Raw genomic sequence first — 22,581 nt, 5'->3', positions numbered from 1 at the left:
GAAGAAAAAGGTTCAGGAGGCAAAAGATTTGGGAGTTCTTATTTGTGGCAAATACCCTAACTGTAGAGATGGTTGCAAATTTTTGACTAGTGGTATCCGTTGGTGCTACAGATGAAAAGCATGTTTCCATGCATCAGTGATTTTCCTTTCTTCATCTTGATAATTTTCTGCTTCCAGCAATTAATTGGTTTCTCAATTCTGTTTACTTGCTTCCAATTTTAAGATGGCTTGTTAAGAAATAAAACCCATCCTTCCCTGCAAAATTTAGTACTGTCCCTAAGCGTATGCTGAAACATCATGAAAAGAAGGTAAATAAAATGTCAGGAAAAGGCGTGTGTATGATGTGTTTCCTCACACTATAAACTGACAATATTTACCAGCCAATACCTGAGATATTTTCTGAGCAGGAATCCCATTATTGGGAAATCTTTCTAGTAACTCCTGATGGAGTTGACTTCACCCATGAATTTCACTAATCCTTCTTGACTGTGATTGCTAGTCATGCATATCAAGCATGTCATGTATCTGGTTGGATTTTTTTGCTGACTAAATGCAAAAAAACCCCCAGAATTAGGACGGACAAATAACAGTTCTTTGTGTTGGGTACCCATCTAAAAACGTCAGCTTGTGCTTCCTGGCTATATTATGTAGATCATAGTGTATGTAATCTTCTTAAAATAGAAAAGAAGATATATTTTGCTTCTGTGTAATCCATTTCCAGTATAGATGTATGTATAACATTCTCCACCACAATTACTTATTTTTGCTAGTCCGATTATCTCAGATTTAATGGGCATGGAAACCTGTATCTTCTCATGTCACCCAGGTTGAAGTCTAAAAAGTCTCTTTGTGAGAATGGCATATGACTGCTAGTCTAAGCTCTTTTTAATTTGAAAAAATAAAATACAGTGTGACTAGTTCTTCAGTGTCAGTTTAGGATCTGAAAACTAAGAACAATTCCAGAAGCCCAGTCGGTATTGTTTTAATAGTTGATGAATTTGATAAGAATTCCATGGTTAGTTCAGTTACATTAGCCGTACAATTTTCTTCTATTACTTTGATATGTCAGCACAGAAAGAAATCTTGTCTTTCACTGGTTGGTTTAAGCATAATACTGTTTGTCTTTAAAGCAGTGTATAGACAAGGATGAAAACACCAACGCCTGGAATCGTTGGGGTGGAAGGTTTTAATTCTCAGCATTTTAGTTGAAGGTTTGCCAGCAATATAAGCAAGTGTTGGCATGAATTTCTTAAATAGGACAGTCTGCTGCCCCTTTTCGGTCAAATGCCAGAACAACAACATAATTATGGCATCTGCTTTCAAAGACAAAACTTTCCTTTATCCGAACAGCAGTTCTACTTGCATGTCTACCATATGTCATCTCCATGTTGGAGCAAGATTGTCCACTTGGATCCAGAATTTGAAGGGGAACATTTTTGGGTTTGGATTCCAGTTAGCATTTGATTTCATTTACTTTCAATGGCCATAATAGTCTATTGAAAAATTGGGAAAATTCTGGATAATGGAGAGGGCATTTAGGTATGAGGTACTTTCTCGTGACTGTTGGAGTGCTGGGGAGTCAAAAGCCAGCCCTAATTTGAGTGTGGTCATGTTTGTGCAATGGGTTGCCACAAGGGCTGAGTCTGAGACATTTGTTTACTGTGGTGACCAAGCTCTCTGCTGCAGAGAGCTGCTGCTGTGGAGCAGAGCAGGCTCATCTGAACCACCATCTGCTTCATGGCAAATTGCTACACTTGGCAAAATAAGCGGATGGCTTATTTGTGTGATATGGAGTACAGCAAGCCTACGGCTGAAATTCCTAACTCTGCTGTTCCTTTCCATATCACCCCAGCCACCCCCATGATAACTGCTTGAAGGACATCTGCATTCTCTCATCTTCACACTTCTGTCGCTTGTCAGCGCTGCTACTAAGGGTTAATCCTGCTGGTTCCAAGGATGTTATTCTGTTTGAAAGGCTGAGAGACCTGGGTCTGTTTAGCCTGGAGAAGAGAAGACTGAGAGGGGACCTCATCAATGCTTATAAATATCTAAAGGGCAGGTGTCAAGAGGATGGGGCCAGGCTTTTCTCAGTGGTGCCTTTTGACAGGACAAGGAGCAATGGACACAGGCTGGAACACAGGAAGTTCTGTCTGAACATGAGGAAAAACTTTTTTACTGTGAGGGTGGCAGAGCACTGGAACAGGCTGCCCAGAGAGGGTGTGGAGTCTCCTTCTCTGGAGATATTCAAAACCCACCTGGATGAGTTCCTGTCCAGCCTACTCCAGGTGACCCTGCTTTGGCGGAGGGTTGGACTAGATCATCTCTGAAGGTCCCTTCCAACCCCTACCATTCTGTGATTCCGTTGCACAGGGATGCTGGAATATAACCTGGTAGGCCTGAGGCATTTTCCCTGCTATGGCTTTTCATTGTCTTCACTGTTATTTTGCAGAAAATCTATGTGAAATGGTGCATTTTGCAAACAAAAATTTTTTCTTTATAATTTTTTCCCGAGAATTGAGGCCTGATTTGTTTTAATGTGTTTTTCTTTAAAAGATGACACAACTGTTGGTTTCTCTCGCTGCACTCTCAAGCTTGTCTTGGGAGCTGATGGTTGGCTGCAGGGGGCAGTCCTGCAGCCTTTGCTGGTTTGGGATGCTTCAGCTTCCTGTCTGTACCTCCAGCACTCGAAGCCCCAAGGAGGAGTGTGTGGAGCCAGCTCAGAGGAAGTTACTAGCTTTCAGCAGTGGTTATTTCCAAAGGCACAGTCCCTTGCTGCTTTTGCCCGATTTCAGGAAATCGGTTTAAAAATCTTACTGAAAGGAACAGACTTCTAGTTGGTACCTGTGGAAACCTACGGAAGGTGGGGAGCCATGAGCCAAGTGACACCATGGTTGCAAACCCGTGGCAGTTCTGTCGCAACACAGTGAGCGTCAATATAAAACTGAGCAGAATTCTGCTCTAAGCACCATCTCTGTAGTCCAGAGGGGCTGAATGGTTCATTGGCTTTCTGTTGTGAATACTTTGATAAAGGTATCATTCTGTATCAGCATGTTTACCTCTAAGTGTCAGGCATGGGTGAGTAAGTATCAGTATTGGCTTTAAAAATTAAAGTTGCCTTGGGAGTGTATCATTCATTATTCATTTAGCACAGCATGAAGAGAAGGCTGTCATCTTCTAGCACAAGCTAAATTAATGGCTTAAATTATTAGCATGTACACTGCTGTCTCTTCTAGCAAATATATTAGTGACTGTCATCCCTTTAAATATGAGTTGACATGATTTTGTCTGCTCTTTCTTCACTAGTTGAAAAACTTTATAGGGAAGTTTCTAAGTCTAAATTAAACATTTGAAAATTGTAACATTTAGTTAAAGGTTTGGCCTTTATTAAATAACTGCATTAGATTTTGCTTCACGCACAGAATCTTGGCAGAAAGAAATGTACAGTATAACACAGAGATTTAAACATTTCTAAAAATAGAGAAAATGTACAGAAAAATATTTATATGGTTATATATTTAACCTTAGTTTGTTATTTATGAGTATTACTGGTTCTCATGTTTCTTTGGAATACCATATAGTTAGAAGTCAGGAGCTTGATTAGCACTGTTAGTTTATCTGCATACCTAAATTTATATGCAGGCTGCTAGAGCGCAGGGAAGGATCTTACTGGTTTTATCATTTCAATTTTGGTATTTCAACTTCTCATTCATATTTCTGGGGGGAGAGCCTTGTAATTCCCAGCAACTGCCTCTCTGGAGCTAGGACTCAGCTTGTCCCTCTGAAACACATGTGTGTCATGCACAGCTTGGAGAGAGCTCGCTGTGGCTCTGAATCCCAGCAGGAAAGCAGCAGCAGTATAGAAATGGAGATGATACCAAAAAGGGAAGATGATGTCTTCTCAACTAAGAATTTGGTTTGCACATTTTACACGTGCTAACAATCGGTAGAACAGTCACCAGGCTCCTTTTTCATGTGCACACAAAGTAATACCATGTGTTTCAGATTACACTAAGAAACGGGTTTGGGGAGTAAAATATCTTTTGTATTGCTCTGATTTTGTCCATAAAGTAACATTTGCACTGCCCTGAAAGTTCTGCTTCCCACCTCCAAGACCAAACCTAACAACGCCTGCTAAATTATTTATTATTTAGGATCCATACAGCAGGCCAATGGGCCACCATGGGCATACAGAGGCCACAAGAGTCTTTGCCCTTTACTTCTCCAAGTGTAGTCGGATTCATCTGTGCATCAATTACATGTAAAACCCATTCAGCTTTTTCACAGAGCTTTGAATTATATTTGTGTCTCTCCCCTTTTATAACCGTATAGTTTAGGAAACTGTATAGACTTTTAGATTTTCTAGACCAGGGTATGCTGTTACATCAGGGAGATGAGTATATGAACCAACAGCACATCTCTCTCTGCAGTTCCAGAGCTGTTTCACGTGAGACTTTAATCTTACAGTGTACCTAATCTAATTTTCTTTACATTGCATTTATTTAATAGTCATGATATGATTGTAAGAATACGATTTTAGAAAGGGTTACTGTGATCTTCTAATGTAGACAAATATAAAATCAAGTGTAGTAGCTCATGAAAGTACAGGTATCACTGGGGTTTAGTGTGCTTAAACATACATTTTTAGGTTATTTTAAAAATATTGGCTTAGATTTCCTCATTTAAAAGACACTGATTTTGGAAACTGAATGGGAGAGGCAGCTGCTGCTGCTTTGTCTGAAGCTGTTCCTCAAACGCTGGATGACACTGTCTGGCTCTGATGTTTTCCTCCGAATTTTGAGCACCTGAAAGCTCAGAATTGCTTGAAGCCAACAATGGGCTAACGTCCTTTGGAGTAAATCTGGAACAGAGAAGATATACCATGATGGTGTAATGAATTTTGTTATTAATGCACTCTAGGGATATTCTCATTTGATTAGGTACAGTACAAAGACCATCAGTATTACTGTAATCACCTCTATTGAATAGGTTAGAGACTTATTCTTTATGCATTATTTCTGTCTAGATTAAAATACAGAAAGGCTATAGTATTTGGTAGTTGCTAAAATACATTTAGGACATCAAAGCATTAAATTGCTGTTTTTCCTCTGTAGCTTTCTCATTTGCTTCTAGATATGGTAGCGGAAAAGAAAAAATTAGGGCTTCTTGGCTATTGAACTTGTTTGGATCTTAAAATGAACAAATGCTATTAATACAAAAACCATACAGAAATTGCAGTAAAATAATTTGGGAGCTCTTAGCATTAAGATCTCTTAAGCAGGATAACACTGTAATTTTATGCTAGCTCTTAAAACACCATAGCTTTCAAAGATACACATTTAGGTTACGTTGTTATGAAGTGCCATGTCTTAATTTCAACAATTGAATATATATGCTAGTAAAGACTGAGTTATCACAATCAAAATATTTAAATTACCAGGCAACCAGCTTCTATCAAACCAATAGTGTTAAAACATACTGTATTTTCAAATTATTTCATTATAAAAAATTGAGGTATTTAAATTTACATTTTAATTTGCCACGCATTGATTATAAACATCCAATATAATATAGGGGTCTTCTATATTTGTAAGACTTTTAAAACTATGTTACATTAAGCTGTTTATTGAAATAAAAAGTCTTAAATTATAGCCCAGAAGAGAACTGCAGAGAGACACAAACTTCCTTTTTGACCCACTCTGTTCTGATGCCGAGGTTGTAGTTCAGAGACACACTGTGAATTTTCACTAGAGGTTTCCTAGTATTTTACCCTTAGTGTATTTTAGAGAATTGCTAGTGCATTATGGAACAGGAAAGAGTTCTGTATTGCCTGTTTAGGATGTGATTTTTGCACGAGCATCTACACTGGGGGGGAAGAAGTGCACATTTACAACATGATCTTTCTTATGCTGATTTTGTAAGCTTTTCTAAAATTTTTTGAAAATGTGCAAACATAAGGTCAGCAGACAGGCATAATAAAAAATGATCAAAAGTAGTAAATGGTTGATGCAGAAACTAATATACTGGTCTCACTGGCTTTGTGTTTGTATTTTTATTCTTCGTATCAGATGCACTTGTGTTTGTCGAATCAAGACTGTATGTTCAGTGCTGTCACAGCTGATTGCTTCATTCGGTGATTAAGCCAGAGATACACAGAGACACCCCGTTTCAGAAGAGTTGTTTTAATCTCAATCTTTAATCTCCCATATTTTTTCCGAGTTGACAAATGCGCTGAATACTTTATGACTGGTTGAAAAATATTCTCTCATGCTATATGATATTTCTTTGCTAAAAACAGGTCTAAAAAAGACAAAGCTAAAGCAGGAGTAAAACCAGATGCTTCTGATCAAGAACCAGAGGGACTGACCCTTTTGGTACCAGACATCCAAAAGACTGCGGAGATAGTTTATGCTGCTACCACCAGTTTGCGCCAAGCAAACCAAGGTAAAATAGAAATACTTTTATAAGTATTCCAGTACCTGAAGGGAGCTTACAGGAGAGATGGGGAGGGGCTATTTATCAGGGAAAGTAGCGATAGGACAAGCATAATGGTTTTAAATTCAAAGAGGGGAGATTTAGATTAGATATTGGGAAGAAATTCTGTACTGTGAGGGTGGTGAGGCACTGGAACAGGTTGCCCAGAGAAGCTGTGGATGCCCCATCCCTGGAAGTGTTCAAGGCCAGGCCAGATGGGGCTCCCTGGTCTAGTGGGAGGTGTCCCTGCCCATGGCAGGGGGGTTGGAACTTAATGATCTTTAAGGTCCCTTCCAACTCTAACCATTCTATCAATCTATGAGATATTGTATAGTGTTTATTTTTAATAAATTCCTTAACAGGTAACTTATAGCTTAAAAGCAAGGAAAAAAATGCTTTCCCTACCACTGATTACATTTTCAAAGGCAGTTGGTGGAACCTTGTGGTAGTCTTAAATGTTTCAGTTGGGAACAGGATAATTCAGGTAGGTGAGAATACATCTCACGACTTTCAGCAAAATTATGTGGCACCTTTTCTTTTTCACACAAGTGTATGTCCTACTTTAAAAAACATGAGAAGAAACAATAAAAGTATATTAATAGCAGCAGTAGTCATGAATTGTGTCTGAGATAACAATCTTTATTTACCTTGAGCTGTTCAGATAATGAATTATGTAGTAGTGAGGAAAAAAGGATTTGTATGTTTTGAGTGATCCCCAGTTTTCAGACTTCTCTGCAAACAATGTCACCATAAAATGTCATTTCAAGTTAAGTAATCCCCAAGTGCTTGCTTACTTGTCTCAGAATTACATGGTTAACTACAAATAATCATCATATTTTCTGTAACAGAAAAGAAGATGGCTGAATACTCCAAAAAGGCTGCTGTGAAGCCCAAGCCTTTGTCTGTTTTACGGTCTCTTGAAGAAAAATATGTGGCTGTCATGAAAAAACTCCAGTTTGGTAGGTTGAGAAGTGTGAATATTTCTCTCTTAAATAGCACGTACCTAAGAAATGCAAGCTGTTGCCCTGAATCCCTAATTATTTTAGAAAGTTACCAACTTTTTTACATATGTGACCACTGACACTTTTCACATATGGAAAGTGATAGAAGTCAGTATTTTCAGGTTACTGACTAATGCACTGTTTGAACTAATAAGAAATGTTTTAAGCATACACTAGATGTTCATGTTTTCATTCCACTAATGATTTGTGAGTCTTTCAGTCTTCAAATTATATTGAAATGTTAGTCATGTTTGACTCTCTATATAAGTTCGTTAATGTAGCTTTATTTTTTAAGTGGAATAGAATTCAGATTAAAATGTGTTTTTTAAAATGAAACTGCAGCATAATTTCATTGTGTCCTTTCATGCAATGCAATATGTTGCATTTGGAAAATGTGATGGGAGTTGGTGCTTATTTTGGCCATAAAGGGAGCACGTACAAAAAAAATTCATAAAGAATAAATAGTATCTCATCCAAGCAGATCTATAAAATTATTGCAAAAACATGTTCTATGAGTGTTTTTTGAGTTGCAGTGACAGCATTTGCAATCGCGTTTCTTTGCTGTTGTGTTTGTAAGGGATTTTCCTCACAAATGTTTGGAGCATATGCCAAGAATAGGAAGTAGGAAAGTTTTTAACGGTGGCTTTTCACCCTGGCAGCCAAGTTGCAGATTTGGCGTAGGAAGTGATTAAAGAAAACTAGCTTCAGTAATTTTTTATGATTCTTCAATAACATTGCAACCACCACACAAGTAAATACTGTTGGCATTCTGCTTCACACCGATTCCCTTATTAGCATTATTACGTATTCTAAAGTATCATTAGTTTCCTGGTCTGGAGAGGCTGGTAGCTTTCCAACTCAGAAATGGTGTACGTTTGACAAGTTGCAGTAATTAATCTGATCAAGGATTGTTAATGCTTTATTTTCTCACAAAACTAACCCACAAAATATGTATTTTTTGTATTAGCATAATGCAAATTAAACCTTCCTGATAAAAATACTTAGAATCTTTATCCAAGACTAATCCATTATTAACTTCACTGTTTTCCTAACGCATTAAAATTTCCTTCTCTTGTAGATACATTTGAAATGGTTTCTGAAGATGATGACGGAAAATTGGTTTTTAAAGTAAATTACCACTACATGTCTCAGGTAAAAAATGCAAGTGATGCCAACAGCGCTGCCAGAGCCCGACGCCTCGCTCAAGAAGCTGTGACTCTTTCAACGTCGCTGCCTCTCTCCTCTTCATCCAGCGTCTTTGTGCGTTGTGATGAGGAGCGGCTTGACATTATGAAGGTAAAGAAACAAAGTTATTTTTACTTTCCTCTTTCGGCTTGGCATATAAATGTTTAAGAAGGTGCTTTAAATCTTAAGAAAAATGAGAAGTATTTCGTGTGTACTTTAATTGCTGTCCAAACTTTAACGTAATAGTATTTTAGTCTCATCCTGATTTCTCAATAACTTGGCAGGGGGCAGGGAGAGTCCACCTACCACAGGAGTAGCTGTGGAGACTTCACGGAACAAGGTTTATTCTTCTTCACCTGCTCCGAAGGGAAAAGTTTAATTTTGTCACTCCATTATGGCCAAAGTGTATATTTGCATATGACCATTTAAGTCAATTAAAAGCATTAGCCATGGATAATACACTGAATATCTCTGGACCTGAAGTCTGAAGAAGAATTCTGTTAATAGCTTCCAGTAGCGGATAGAGTTTTAGCTCATTCTGTTTTATTTTCCATTTGTAATCTGGAGAAGTGAAGATTAGCAGAGGGCTTCACTTACCCAGAATATCAAAATGAACAGACTGACAGCCTGCATATGATGCTGTCTAATGGTATTTTCTGATAAGTAGCATGTGAAAATAAAGTGCTTCATATTACTTATAAAAAATCTCAACTGTGTGGCTTTGGTTTTTTTGACAACTGTCATCTTTTTTTTTTTTTAAATGGTAGGTTCTCATTACTGGTCCTGCAGACACCCCTTACGCAAATGGTTGCTTTGAATTTGATGTATATTTTCCACAAGACTATCCTAATTCCCCTCCACTTGTGAATCTGGAAACAACTGGAGGCCACAGTGTGAGATTTAATCCAAACCTCTACAATGATGGCAAGGTAGGTCAACTTTCTTCTTGTGTATAGATGTAATAAAAAGTGAAACAGATGAAACTTTTTTCCTTTTACAATCAAATGATCGGCGGCTCCTGACATACTGCAGGAAGCTCTTTTGTTAAAACTGATCTTCAAACTGAAATGAAGAGGAATTTAACAGTTTCAAATGGCAATGATCTCCTCTGTAAATAGTCTTGGAGATTTTTGGTGGCCTTTATGAGCTGGATTGGACCAAAAAGCAAGTAATTTTGACCTAGAAAAACGATCTCTTCCATCTTGCTTGCTAAATTAACCAGGCAGAAATATATTTTGCATAGCTGAAATACCCAGGTTCCTTTCCATGAACAAAGCAAGCTTCATATCAGCTACAACTGAATGCGTTTGCCAAGTGCCCTGTCTCTCTTTTTCCATGCAGAAGTGTTTCTTCTTGAGGGAAGATAAAGACTTCCCTTAACCTCAGTATCCTTTATTTTAAAAAATGTAACCTTAAAGTATAGACTTAATGACAGTTTTCTCAAAAATTAGTAGCATTCTTTGAAGTCATATTAAAAATTAAACAAGCTTTTCCCTTACCCTTCCACATCTCCTTGGTACGTTGTGGCTCATTGTAAAGGCTCCAAAAAGCTAACAAGTGTTTATCAGGGAGATGTAACTTCTATTAAAAATAAGCCCACATTAAATTCTCTGCAGAACTATAGAGGTAGTGATGTGTATGTCACCCACAGAAGAGCTGTAGCACTGTGGCACCCCTTCAGCCTTTTTTCATGACTGTAAACATTGAATCCATAGGTTAACATTTTTCCCTTATTCCACTGTCGTTCATGGGTTCACAAGCTATTAATACTCCTTTCCAGTACTAGACATGGAGTTTTCTCTTGACACAGAATGTAATTCATATTGGAGACTTTTATCTCCTTTTTCCTTTGCCCAACATACATTAAGTCCTGGCAACTACTCACTTGTAAATTTTTTCTATTTATTTTGCATGTGTTCTTTGATTGTTCCACTTTTTGATAAGGTTCAAGAACTCCACAGATGTCCCTAAAGTCCAGATTAGTCATAAAAGTTGACAAATATTTTCAATTCTTTGATAGTCTGTGTAACAGAAACCACCTTTCACTTGCTTACGCAGAACTATTGTCTTTAAAACCTCCAACAATAAGTGTTAGAACAGTATTTAAAGAAAAAAGCAAAGAATCAGATAGTATTCATGACTTATTTTTGAAGCCACTAGAATCCATAGGCTTTCCTTGAAGAAAAGTAATCTACCTTACTTTTTTATTAAAATGCTGTTCTTGCTTATCCACATTATTTTTATCTTCTTTCATTTCAAATTAGTTTCATAGAAACAAATTTATCTTTAGAATGCAAGTTATACAAAAGTTTGTAAAATAATAAAATAAAATAATTAAATGTAATGCTAACATTTTGTTTTGCCCAAGCAGAACAATTTAATAATAATATTTGTCTGTGGTATTAATAATGTCAACTTTTCAGGTGTGTTTAAGCATACTTAACACATGGCATGGGAGGCCAGAAGAGAAGTGGAATCCCCAAACATCAAGTTTTTTGCAGGTGAGCATTTCTTCTTTCTCTTCAATAGATGTCATTTAGGAGTAGTAAGTGGTCTGTCAGTCCTAAGGATTCTTTTTCTAGTGCTTTTAAACCAAAGTTTTCTTAAATATGCATAAATTCCTGGACAGGCTTGAGAGGTGGGCTCGTGCAAATCGCATGAAGTTTAACTAAACCAAGTGCAGGGTCCTGCACCTGGGGCGTGACAACCCCAGGCACAAATACATGTTGGGCAGAGAATGGCTAGAGAGCAGCCCTGAGGAGAAAGACTCTTCACTAGAAGAGAAACACTGTAGAATTAGACAAGTTCTTCAAAATGCTCTTTCCAACCAATATTTCTATTGATCTTGTCTTGAAGAGTAGCTGTTCACGTGTGCAGCTCGTTCCTGCACTGCCTGGACTTTGCTTGGATGATTTCAAATATTTTCTTTAAAAAAAAAAAAAAAAAAAAAGAATGGAAGATGGCATCACCTTCTGGAACTCTATCACAAGCTATTTATGGTGAAGACAGAGCAGGCTCCACATGGTGAGAGATGAGAAAGTGAAATATAATAGTGAGAACTGTAAATATAATCCTTCAAAGTCTACAAGTAAGCTGAATAGAAGAATAAAGCTGAAGGGAGTTAAAGTGTGCATACACTTTGTTCAATAACAATTAGTGTTAAATTAGACTTGAATTTATTAGGACATACAGTCCTTAAAATTTTCAGCTTTATGTCATAGAAATGCACTGACTAATAAGCCCATACATTGAATAAAAGTAAAGCTTGCAATGGCTTTTTTCCTTATGGTGCTTTCTCAATTTATTCCTTCCTTGGAGGAGATATTACATAGTATACGGTACATTTTCCTCACAAAATCCTAGAAGTCTTTTAGGAAGGTTTCTGTTTCAGCATAGTAGAATTAACCCTGGCCTTCAGCAGAACAGATTTCAGCTTGTTGGGGAATTTACCTTGGAGAGCTGGTTGACCAGTCTCCTAAAAGTTCAAGAATGGTCTACTCCAGTGTGTGGAAATCAGGCAAGAGTGGGAGAAAGCCAGCACGGGTAAACAAGGAACTCCTGCCCAAACTCAACTGCAAAAAGAAGGTACACAGGAGGTGGGAGGAGGGGATGGAGTGCTCATTTAGAAATAAAGACATTGGCTATTCAGCAGAGAAAGCTCAGCTGATGTTGAACATGGCAAGGGACATAAAAAGCAACAAGAAGGGCTCTTGTATGTTGGCAGCAAAAGAACACATTTTCTTTCCGCTTTCCTGCCACTTATTGGGGCAGGGAACCTACTGACAAGGACATAGAAAAGGCAGTGCCCCTCACTCTTTAGGGGCAAGGTTTGCTTTCCCATGTTCCTGTGCCCTCACTAGGAAGGTCTGTGAGACTGAGGAATTACCCACAGTAAACAGTGTTCGAGCTGATGGGACCCACAGGTTCATGGAACCAACTCTCATGCATAAGGTGGTGCTGAGGGAGCCAGCCAATGTCATTGCAGAGCCACTAGCTTTCATCTTTGAAAGGTCAGAACAATCCCATTCCTGGCAAATCTCACCCTCAGCTCCAAATCAGGCAAGAAGGAGGATCTGGGGAGCTGCAGGCTGGTCAGCACCACCTGACTCCTTGAACCTATTTTCACTTACATGGAAGACAAGAAAGTACAGCCTGTGTGGTTTTACTGGGGACAGACAGCACACTTAGCCTGCCTGCCTTCTACAGCGAGGCGACTGGCTCTGTGCAAAGGGAGAGCAGTGGATGTAGCTTACTTTGGCTTCAGCCAAAGGGACCTCTGATGCAGCCTCCCTTAGTAGCCTGTAGCCAAATAGGTGGGATGCGCATTATACATCAGTGAAAAAGTGGCTGGAGCAAAAAGATCTTACTGCTGTCTTCAGTACCTAAGTGAGGAAGATAGAGAGAAGATGGAGCCAGACACCTCTTAAAGATGCAGAGGACTAGGACAAGAACCAGTTGACAAAAGATGGGACATAGGAAATTTTGATTAACTATTAGGAAAAACTTTTTCAGTTTGAGGGTGATCAAAATCTAGGACAGGTGTCCAAGAGAAATTGTGGAATTTCCATCCTTGGAGATATTAATGTTCCCTCTCCCTTCAAGGGATTTGGAGATCCTTGCATAGTGTCACTTTCCCGAGATACAACTTCTTGATCAAGAGATGAACCGAAATTTTTTACTATAACTATAAAACGAGTGTAGAAAAGTGCAAGTGTTATGAAGTCTTATTTTCACTAAAGTCCTTAGATTAAAATGTTAGATTTGATTGTTAGATATCATATGCAGCATTACGTTTCAAATTTTGAAGTTTTTTATGGTATTATTTTGAAAATAGTAAGAAAGCTGTTGGAAAAAGTTCCCCCCATTCTGGGAGAAAAACACTTCATAGCTTTTCAATGGAAAACAGCTGTAGGACTAACTAAATTGCTTGGAAAGAATTAAGTTCTACATGTTTTTTCTGGCTTAAAGATGAAACTATTGTCAGACCACCCAAAATATTTTGGAAATTAACTTTTACAACCCAAATGAAACTGGAAGATCAGTTTAGAGTTTCTAATTCATTACAATTATAATTCAAAGTAACAGCTTGTTATTAAGGCCAAGAAAGTACAATGCTGCATAGTGTCAAATTTCTCTGCCATAGCTCTTTAAAAATCTCTAAAATAAAAAATTCAAAAAAGCAAAACCCAACTACTTCCAGACACATGTAAAGGCCACAGATCACCAAAACACCTTAGGTACCTGAAGCGTTGGAGCTGAGGTACTCTACTGTGGCTTAGCACATTTGCATTAATATTCTACCTTTTTTAGTATCACGAGTGGCCATTTTCTTGCTGGAACCTGATTTACGAGGACATTCTGTACATTTTAATGCATTTATCTATATTTTAATTTTTAAGTATAACTTAAAACAGCCATGGCTGCTTCTAGTTGAATGCCCAGCAGTCACAGGAGACAAGGTGACAGTGCACACCATCCCGTGTAACAGCAGCCCTTCTCTGCTGCTGTTAAAGCACAGCAACTACACAACCACAACCACACTGCCGTGGCAATAAGGGTGTGTTTCCGAGTGGTGACGGTGGGATGAGATTAACCTGGGTCGCTCCACTGACTCTGGGGCTGTTGCTTTGACATGAGTCACTGGTTTGTGTCTGTGGCTATAAATTGTATCTAGGGTGGGAGGAGAGTCAGTTCCAGAAATGGCTACCCCGACATCTTTAATCTAGTGTAGGAGAGGTCTTGCACCTAAGTGTGCCAGGTGCTGGAAATGCCCTTCTTAGGCATGTAACGTATCACCAGCACATCATCGGTTCTTCGATATTTGAGGAAACATAAGTGTTCAAATCACCTTTTTTGAATTCTTTACAGTTCTGGCACTGTGTTTCTGTCACAGAATTGTAATCCCTAAAATTCTTGCTGGACTTGGTCCTAAGTACATAAGAAAAAACTGTCCTTCATTTAAAATACATTTTTTTAAAAAGTCAGTGATGTTTTTCTACCTATATAACAATGTTTTTGCGTGTAACATAGTTTTGTTTAAGTACAACAACAGGTTGACAGGGCCAGACACTAATATTGGAAAAATTAGCAAGCCATCAAATCATGAATATGCAATACATATACATTTGGATTCCTAAGTGCCCTGTTTATCTATTTAATTCTTTGTTTTATATTACAAATACTTGGGTGTATAGTTACATGCCTCATATGTATGTAGTCATCTATTCCCACGTGTAGTTGATAATAAAATTGAAAGCGGGAAAATTGCCATTTCCTTATCACTGAATAGTTTCTGCTTTGTTGATACAATACTGAAAACTTTTATTTTCCAATCTCAAGAGAAATACTGAGGTTTTGTTTTAATGGCATATGACACAGGGGGTTTTGTGTAAAATCGGAAACTAAAGGGCTAAAAACATACCTAAATCAATTGAATGCATTTGAAAGAAAAAATGGGAGAGTGCGTATACCAAGATTTAATTCCAGTGGTTCAGGTATCACCTCCCTTTTTCCTTTGCCCTCTGGTTTCGGAAACCGAAGAATTAGTAAAGGCAAAGTTCAAGAATTGTTGACTGACAACTTGACAAATACGCTTCTTTTCACAAAAGGCTGTGATCAGACATCTCTTCCTCTAAACATTTTCTTTTACTTATATTTGGGGGTTTTGTTATTTTTTTAACTTACGTTTGTCATTTGCTTAGTGTTTAAGCTAAAGACATAGTTATAGGACATTTGTTTATGTGAAGTAGAGGTTTTGGTTTAAAAGCATGGACGTTTCCTACTTGCAAGTAGCCTGTATTACAAATGGCAGTACTTTGCCAGAGAAGTGGTTTTGCGTATAAGGTGAGCAAAACTATGTGCATTTCTAAAAACAAGTGGGTGGCACAATTTTAATACCTATTTTCTTCTCTTAACAGGTGTTAGTGTCTGTCCAATCCCTAATACTGGTAGCAGAACCGTATTTTAACGAACCCGGTTACGAACGATCCCGAGGTACCCCGAGCGGTACCCAGAGCTCCAGAGAATACGATGGAAATATACGACAGGCAACAGTCAAGTGGGCAATGCTTGAACAAATCAGAAACCCATCGCCATGTTTTAAGGAGGTAGGTTTTGTGAAACACAGTAAATACCTTCTGGATTTATTTGTTTGAGTGTTAAGAATAATGCAAATATTTTGGAAACATCATGCACGAGATGCCCTTTTTAGCCTCCACTTTATTCCCTGGGGCAACTGACTCCACAGAGTCAGAGATGCAGCCCCATCCAAATGAAAATGCGTATTCTCTATAGGTGACCTGAGCCCTGCTCTGAGAGGGGAGCTTCTTGTTGAGACCTCTAGGCTTTTTGTACCGTTGTGTTAGGAACCTTAACAACAATCATTCAGTAACATAAATGCAAAGGCATCCTGAAAACAGAGGTCTATGAAAGATCAGCTCCTAAGATCTTTTGTCTCCATATGTCTGAGCTGTCTTCAGTGTCTTGAATGACAGGTAGGCTCAGGAGATCTAAATGGCTGGTCTTTGGGAGTTCTTCCAAGCTCCATAATGGATATAAGGAATGCATCCAGAATTAAAGTCAATTATGCTTTCAATATGTAGCTTTTCTTTAGACAGATAGCTATATTCTGTAACGTCTAGAGGGAAAGATGATTTTGTCAATTATGTTGCAATATTGCCAAGAACTCTCTGTGCTCAATAAAATTTCTTTGATTTTATTGTTTCCTTCACCAGGCAGATTTTAGAAAACCATTTAAGACAAAGCCAACACTAAGCAGTTTTACAACTTTGTCTGAGGATTGATTGATTGGGGTTTTTTAAGCTCCAATCTGTACGGAAAGATCACAATTAGGACGCAACCAAATGCTGGTTCCCACCCAAACTGGGGGTGGCTCAACTACTGTTGCCGGGGAGCTGCAGTTGTCCCCAGGCCTCTGCCGAGGGCATGGGGCTGTGGCTGTACCTCTTCCATCGCAGCTGGTGTTATCTTCTCTGTGCAGAGGCATGTTCTGTTCCCTGCTCATCATGTTGACAGTGTTTCTGCTCCTCTGTTTTCTGTTCAGGCAGCAAGTAGTTAGTGAGAGGGGAAGACTCGGTGCATACACTCCTCACCTGTGCTGCTTTAACCCAACAGGATTGTGAAACCAACAATAAAAGCCTTAATACTGTATCCGTGTAACCCTGCCCCAAACCTCCAAGGACAAAAAGTCCCCAATGTATCTGCAGCCTGGTTCAATGCTGAATTATCCTCATAATCCTCATATCCTCATTTCCCGCTTCCTCCCCTTTATATCCAGTTAGGCTCACAGGGGTCTTGCCAGTTTTGTACTCTTAAAGTCTATGGTTCTTAGAAAACAATGAACACACTGTTCTTTCACTGAATTTTTAGAGTTGGAAGGGGCCATAGAGATCACCTAGTCTAACTCCCCTGCTGAAGCAGGATTGCCTAGAGCATGTTAGAGCATGTTTCATTTGGAATATTTCCTTGCAGGTCATCCACAAACATTTTTACTTGAAAAGAGTGGAGATCATGGCTCAGTGTGAGGAGTGGATAGCAGACATACAGCAGTACAGCAGTGACAAACGCGTTGGCAGGACTATGTCCCATCATGCAGCCGCTCTAAAGGTGAGACTTGCTTTTATAATTTTATGTTCTTTAATCCAAAAATTACAAAGGACAAAGAAATTGCTCAGCAGCTGAGTTTTATAATAACAGTAATAGAAAACCTCAGCAACTTTAAACAAACCTAAGTTTCCCAGCTGTCAAGAGATAACGTGTATGTGCACTCCACTTCTTCAGTATTTTTTTCTCCAAGTCGGATTTTTCCTTCAGGGCCTCTCCTGCCTATTTTTCTATAAATACTTATGTAAGATAGAGACAGTTTATTTTGTTCGCTCTAAGGCTGGGTGGGGGTTTACGATGAAGTTGCGCTACTACCCATTCCTTGCCAGAAAACAAGCTTTTTGAATAGACAAGCAGAGTTATTAAACTCCAGTACAATTAGTTTTACTCCATGTTAAATTTTTACCGACAGTTACAACTGATAAAGAGTTTTCTTCCTTCCTAGCCAAGTACTTTCATTTGTGTAGTTTGTGTCCACAAAGACAACAGGCCTTTTTTTTTCCCTTCCCCTGAGGAGAAAAAAAAAAAAGCCATCTTTTTTCTATTGCTAGACTTGTGTTCCTTCAGTGTGGCAGGTGGTCAAAGTGAAGTTACTGTTAGTTACTCTGATGAGAATACAAGTCTCTGTGCAGCTGTCTCTGGAACAGACCTCTTCAAGACCAGGAGCTCTTTATAAATTCATGTTTTGACTTTATGACCCCCCCCAGTCCCAGCCTGTTTCTGCTGTGATCACAGGACACAGATATGACTCAACTTCAAGACAAACAGCGTAGCATTTATATTGATGCACTTGTTTGCTGCAGTTCTCTTTACTGCCTTTAAGAGCAGCACTTGCTAATTACTCTGTCAGCACAAGGCAAGTACCAATCCTTAAATAGAGGGCAAGAGCTTATCCAGTCATTGAAACTGCACATTTACACCTTTTCTACTTACTCCTTTTTTTGCCTTACGTTCTCCAACGTTGTGAAAAGTAACATTTTAACCGTGGTCTCTTCAACGCTGACTTCTTTTTGTACATTCAGCGTCACACAGCTCAGCTGCGGGAAGAGCTTCTCAAACTTCCCTGTCCTGAAGGGTTGGATCCAGACACTGAGGACTCCACAGAAAAATGCGGTGCCACAACTAGTTCCGAAGAGACGATGTTGCACGAACAGGTTAAACCCAGCAGCAGTAAAGATCTCCCCACTGATTTCAAGTTATGAGTTGCGTTGACATGGACTTTCTAGACACAAAGGCTTTGAAGCACAAGCCAAATATGTCAATATTTGTATGTAAGAAGCTAATTATGTAACAGGTAATGAAATTGAAACTATACTATGCCCTTAAGGATATACAGTTTAATTCAAGATGATCTTTTATTTACCTGTACAAGAGTGTAAACTTTTTTGTGCTTTTATTTTTCAATTGTGAGAACCACTGATTGGTATGTTTAAAAAGTTATGTATACAAGAAATGGATAAATCACTGATATATAAGGGAAACTACCTTAGGAAAGAATGTTTACTGAATGTTTATTATTTTTTTTTACTTGTAGAGTGAGGGCGGTTGTAACAAAGAATATATATTGGTCATTCTTACAGCTACTATTTAAAGTCAGAAAATTTTCACTGAATTTGATAGATTTTACGTTTGGCCATATATTCATGCTCATATTTGATTCTAAAGAAAACCTCCTGTATACTTCAATAAACGTTAAATGGACATGATCCCTCTTTTATGATTTACTGGTACATTTTTTAAATAAACTGCCATAAAATACATTCTAGCTGAAGACTTGCACTTGTATGACTGAATTCATTACAGTCAACATATTTAATTTTATGCTTACTAATTCTAAAATGCAGATGAAATAAATGCACATGGTTTTACCTCATGCCAAAATTCGCACTTCTGAATTCATCTTTTGTTTGGCTATTTTGTGCAAACTAACAGTATTCTAAATTTCTTAAGGGCTATTCCAGAACAAAGTCTTTCCGCTGTTGAAATGTCTGATTTTTCCATAAGCGGCTGTACTCCTGAGCACTGACAGGGCTAACGACGCGCCACGCAGGACTCTAACCTGCCCTAGTTCCTACTGTATAGACTTATTTCAAATTTTATACTTGCAACCACCGATCCCTAATTAAAAAAGGTAAGGGATCCGTTTAACAATCAAGTCTCGCTTTTAACATGACATGCATTACTATTACACTGTTCCTAATTTTTGAGCAGTCCTTGAAGGACTAAAAAGTTATTACTGCTATTACCTCGGACTAATGATCTGTTGTATTATAAATACTATAAATCAGGCAAAACCGAAGCTTTTTTGTTTTCTCTTTGTTCTTTGTTTATAAGTATCACGCTGGAATTTTTACACTTTTTGTTTTACAATGTATTATTTCTAATCATTAAAAATGGCACCAACTGAGGTTGTGTTCTTATGCTGATAGTTACCAGACTTTGATAGTTCCGACCAAAGTACAATTTTTCTGTTATATGGATATGTTGTATTAATCCAAGGCCTGTCCTGATTGTACATACCTCTCAAAATACCAACAGGCACATCTGCGCTACTTCAGGGGATCCTTAATCAAAAAGCAAAATAAGCAGCTTGGGGCCAGAGCTGCTGGTAAATACATGAAACAAAGAGTTTATGCCGCATAGTCAAAGTGTTGGACCTTCATCAGTGTTAAAAGAGCACTGCGTTTTTCTAGATGGGTATTTACTTACCTGCTATGACTGTACAAAATGACTGTCATGCTCTTGTAAAGGCTCAAAAAGCAAAATTACCCACTGACTTCCAACTATATTTAAGTTAGTGGTTTCCATTAGAGCTCTTCATTTAGTGCTTAAACTGTCTGCCTACAGGAGCATAGTCTGTTTATAAAATCCTGGCACTTGTACCAAAACCAAATGTATCAGACCTGAAGATCCTCCTTAAACATGAAGAGTTCTTTTTTACCATTAAAAAACAACACTGAAATAAAAAGTACCTAACTTGTGTTGATTTGACATTAAGAGGGTGGCTAACATGATTGTACCTTTTTCTCTTGTGTGTATTTATGGTATCATAGCAATGCTGATGTGAAGTCACTACTGCTTAATTAAGCAGATGTAAACAGCTGCATGGGATATTAAACTCTTAATTTGTATCCACGTACCAATTAGCATTTTTTTGCTCTTACCTAAACTAGAATGGTATTGCACCAAATTCATGCAGAGATTCGATCCTTAATAACTTGCACCAATGGTCCTGTCTAGTAACTGCATTGTGAACTCGGCAACAGATACAAAATACATATTTTCAGGTTTTTAGGTATAACACACAAGGTAGTTATGGTACTTTGCAGTAAAATCACAGTAAATCCTATGAGGTATGTAGACAACAATATTTTTTTAAACAGTTCCCCTCATCTTTTACCATTTCTTAGATACCTGTATAGCTAGATCATAGTTTCTAGCCGCCACATAAAAGTACTGTGTTTTAACTGTTTGCTGTTTTTGTAGAAAATGTTTTAAAAATCAACGGAAATTATTTTCAAAAGCGCAAAGGGCAGCAAACTGCCAGTCAGCTCATTATGGAATTTTACCCCGTGGTTTGTGGTACTGCCTTTGGGCCAGGACTCACTGCAGACACGCTGCCGTGTACCGCGGGATGTGACCAGCCCTTGGAATCGCTGGAGCTGCTCTGCTGGAGGACGAGCACACCACAGTAAGTCCTCAATAGGCACAAACAACAATGCCCAGACTGTCTACCCTGTCTACCAGAGGGAAGAGATCAGGAATCTGAGACCTTGTGCTCGATAAGAGCCAACTGCTCATTATACTGATTGTTATCCATAAACAACTGCCATTTTGCAGTTGTAGACAGAGTACTCTTCATCTAGAGACATGAATGGTATCACTGCAAGATTTAGTGCTTTCCTCTGGAGTTACCTTTGGATGAAAGATGTGCATAAAGGTATGGATTAATGCTTCTCTGCAACCCTGCTGCTGGTATACAGGAAAAACCAAAGATGACAATCTCAAAAAACAAGACAATTTGAAACGTAAGAACCCTGTAAACAATCTCTAGTTTCACTCCAGTAATTACGTTAAATATTTAGGTACTGTCACAGTGAAGTATGTGTGACTATAGAGTGACAGGGTCTGCAGCAGCCTGTCAGGCATTGTTGGTTGGGTTTTTCTTTGACGTAAATTCAAGGTAGAGATTGTCCATGCCCACTCGCCTGTCGAGGAGACTCCTTTCCAGCAGGTAAAATCATGCCAACTCAGGCAAGGTGCTGGACCACTGATAGCTTCTAGGGAGCTTCACTGTGTATGTTGGCAGTCCTGTGGCTGGATGGTCATGTATTCAGCAGCAGGGGAGTTTGAATTCTTTACTATTTAGAAAAAAAAAATAAAGCAAGCTCCCATACCATGCAGGAAATAAGTACTAAACTATTTATGTTTAGCTTCTATGTTTAGAGGCTTTAGCCTCTGTTTGCTATAGCAAATAGGACATTCAGATTCTAGCAAGAATCACATTGTTAAGAAAACATTAGTACAAAACAATATTTTTTTTTCCATGCAACTCTGTAATGCTATGCATAGGATGTTAATTAGGTGGGCTTTTCTGCCCCAAACTGTTTCTAGCGTTATATAAGCAAATATTCTGTTTTACACCCTGAGGCAAACAACCTGATGAGCAAACAGCCCTATTATTAATTTACCTTGTTTACCCATAAATATCTGAATACAAATCCAGCTGACCTACCTTTAAGCCAGGACTCTACTATGTTACTCTCATCCCTGTGAAGGAGAATCACTTGGGCTTAGGTTTTCAGTTGGAGTTTCTCAGATATGTCATCTTCATTTTTTACCTCCACACGCTGCCTTTTCTGTTCTCTTATTTGTTTCTCCAGAAGGCAGTCACCATCACTTGGACTCACCTCCCTGGACTGTCAACCCCCTGTAGTTAGAAAACAGAAATTAGAAGTATTTTTCAATGGAGAGGAGAGACAGATTTACACTTATCATCTTACCATAAGGAACAAGTATAAGGTACAGAAGGTATTTCAGATATGTGTTCTCAATTTATTTTCTTTTACCTAGTATATACACATACACCTACCTATATATGTATGTGTGTTAGGTCCGGCAGTTACTGTTTTCAAAAAACAGTTTTCTGAGCTTTCTGTTCTCTCTCCTTTTCCATAGATAGTGACAACATTAGGCAGAACGTGCAGGCGTTTGCATCAGAACAGGAGCTTTCTGAAATACAGTCAGCTGAATGGGGGTAAACATAAGCTCCACAATTACTGTAACAAATCACAGGTAAAAC

The 22,581-nt window shown here is 38.4% G+C and overlaps 1 protein-coding gene across 2 annotated transcripts in view; it reads left to right on the top strand.

Annotated features, from left to right (window-relative positions):
- The window catches only part of BIRC6 (baculoviral IAP repeat containing 6), a 157,512-nt gene extending 137,826 nt beyond the window's left edge, over positions 1-19,686 (top strand). For both annotated transcript variants that reach the window (XM_014950697.1, XM_014950698.1), the window contains 8 exons: positions 6,296-6,441; positions 7,320-7,430; positions 8,551-8,768; positions 9,425-9,586; positions 11,081-11,158; positions 15,575-15,763; positions 17,148-17,282; positions 18,302-19,686. In XM_014950697.1, coding sequence (XP_014806183.1) covers positions 6,296-6,441; positions 7,320-7,430; positions 8,551-8,768; positions 9,425-9,586; positions 11,081-11,158; positions 15,575-15,763; positions 17,148-17,282; positions 18,302-18,481 — 1,219 coding nt within the window. In that variant the 3' untranslated portion in view covers positions 18,482-19,686. The remainder of the gene's footprint in view (positions 1-6,295; positions 6,442-7,319; positions 7,431-8,550; positions 8,769-9,424; positions 9,587-11,080; positions 11,159-15,574; positions 15,764-17,147; positions 17,283-18,301) is intronic.
- The last annotated feature ends 2,895 nt before the right edge of the window (positions 19,687-22,581 follow it).

The sequence above is a fragment of the Calidris pugnax genome, unplaced genomic scaffold (genome assembly GCF_001431845.1).
Source record: "Calidris pugnax isolate Ruff unplaced genomic scaffold, ASM143184v1 scaffold24, whole genome shotgun sequence".
In the NCBI taxonomy this organism is placed as follows: Eukaryota; Metazoa; Chordata; class Aves; order Charadriiformes; family Scolopacidae; genus Calidris; species Calidris pugnax.
This window is presented reverse-complemented; position numbering and strand designations above follow the sequence as displayed.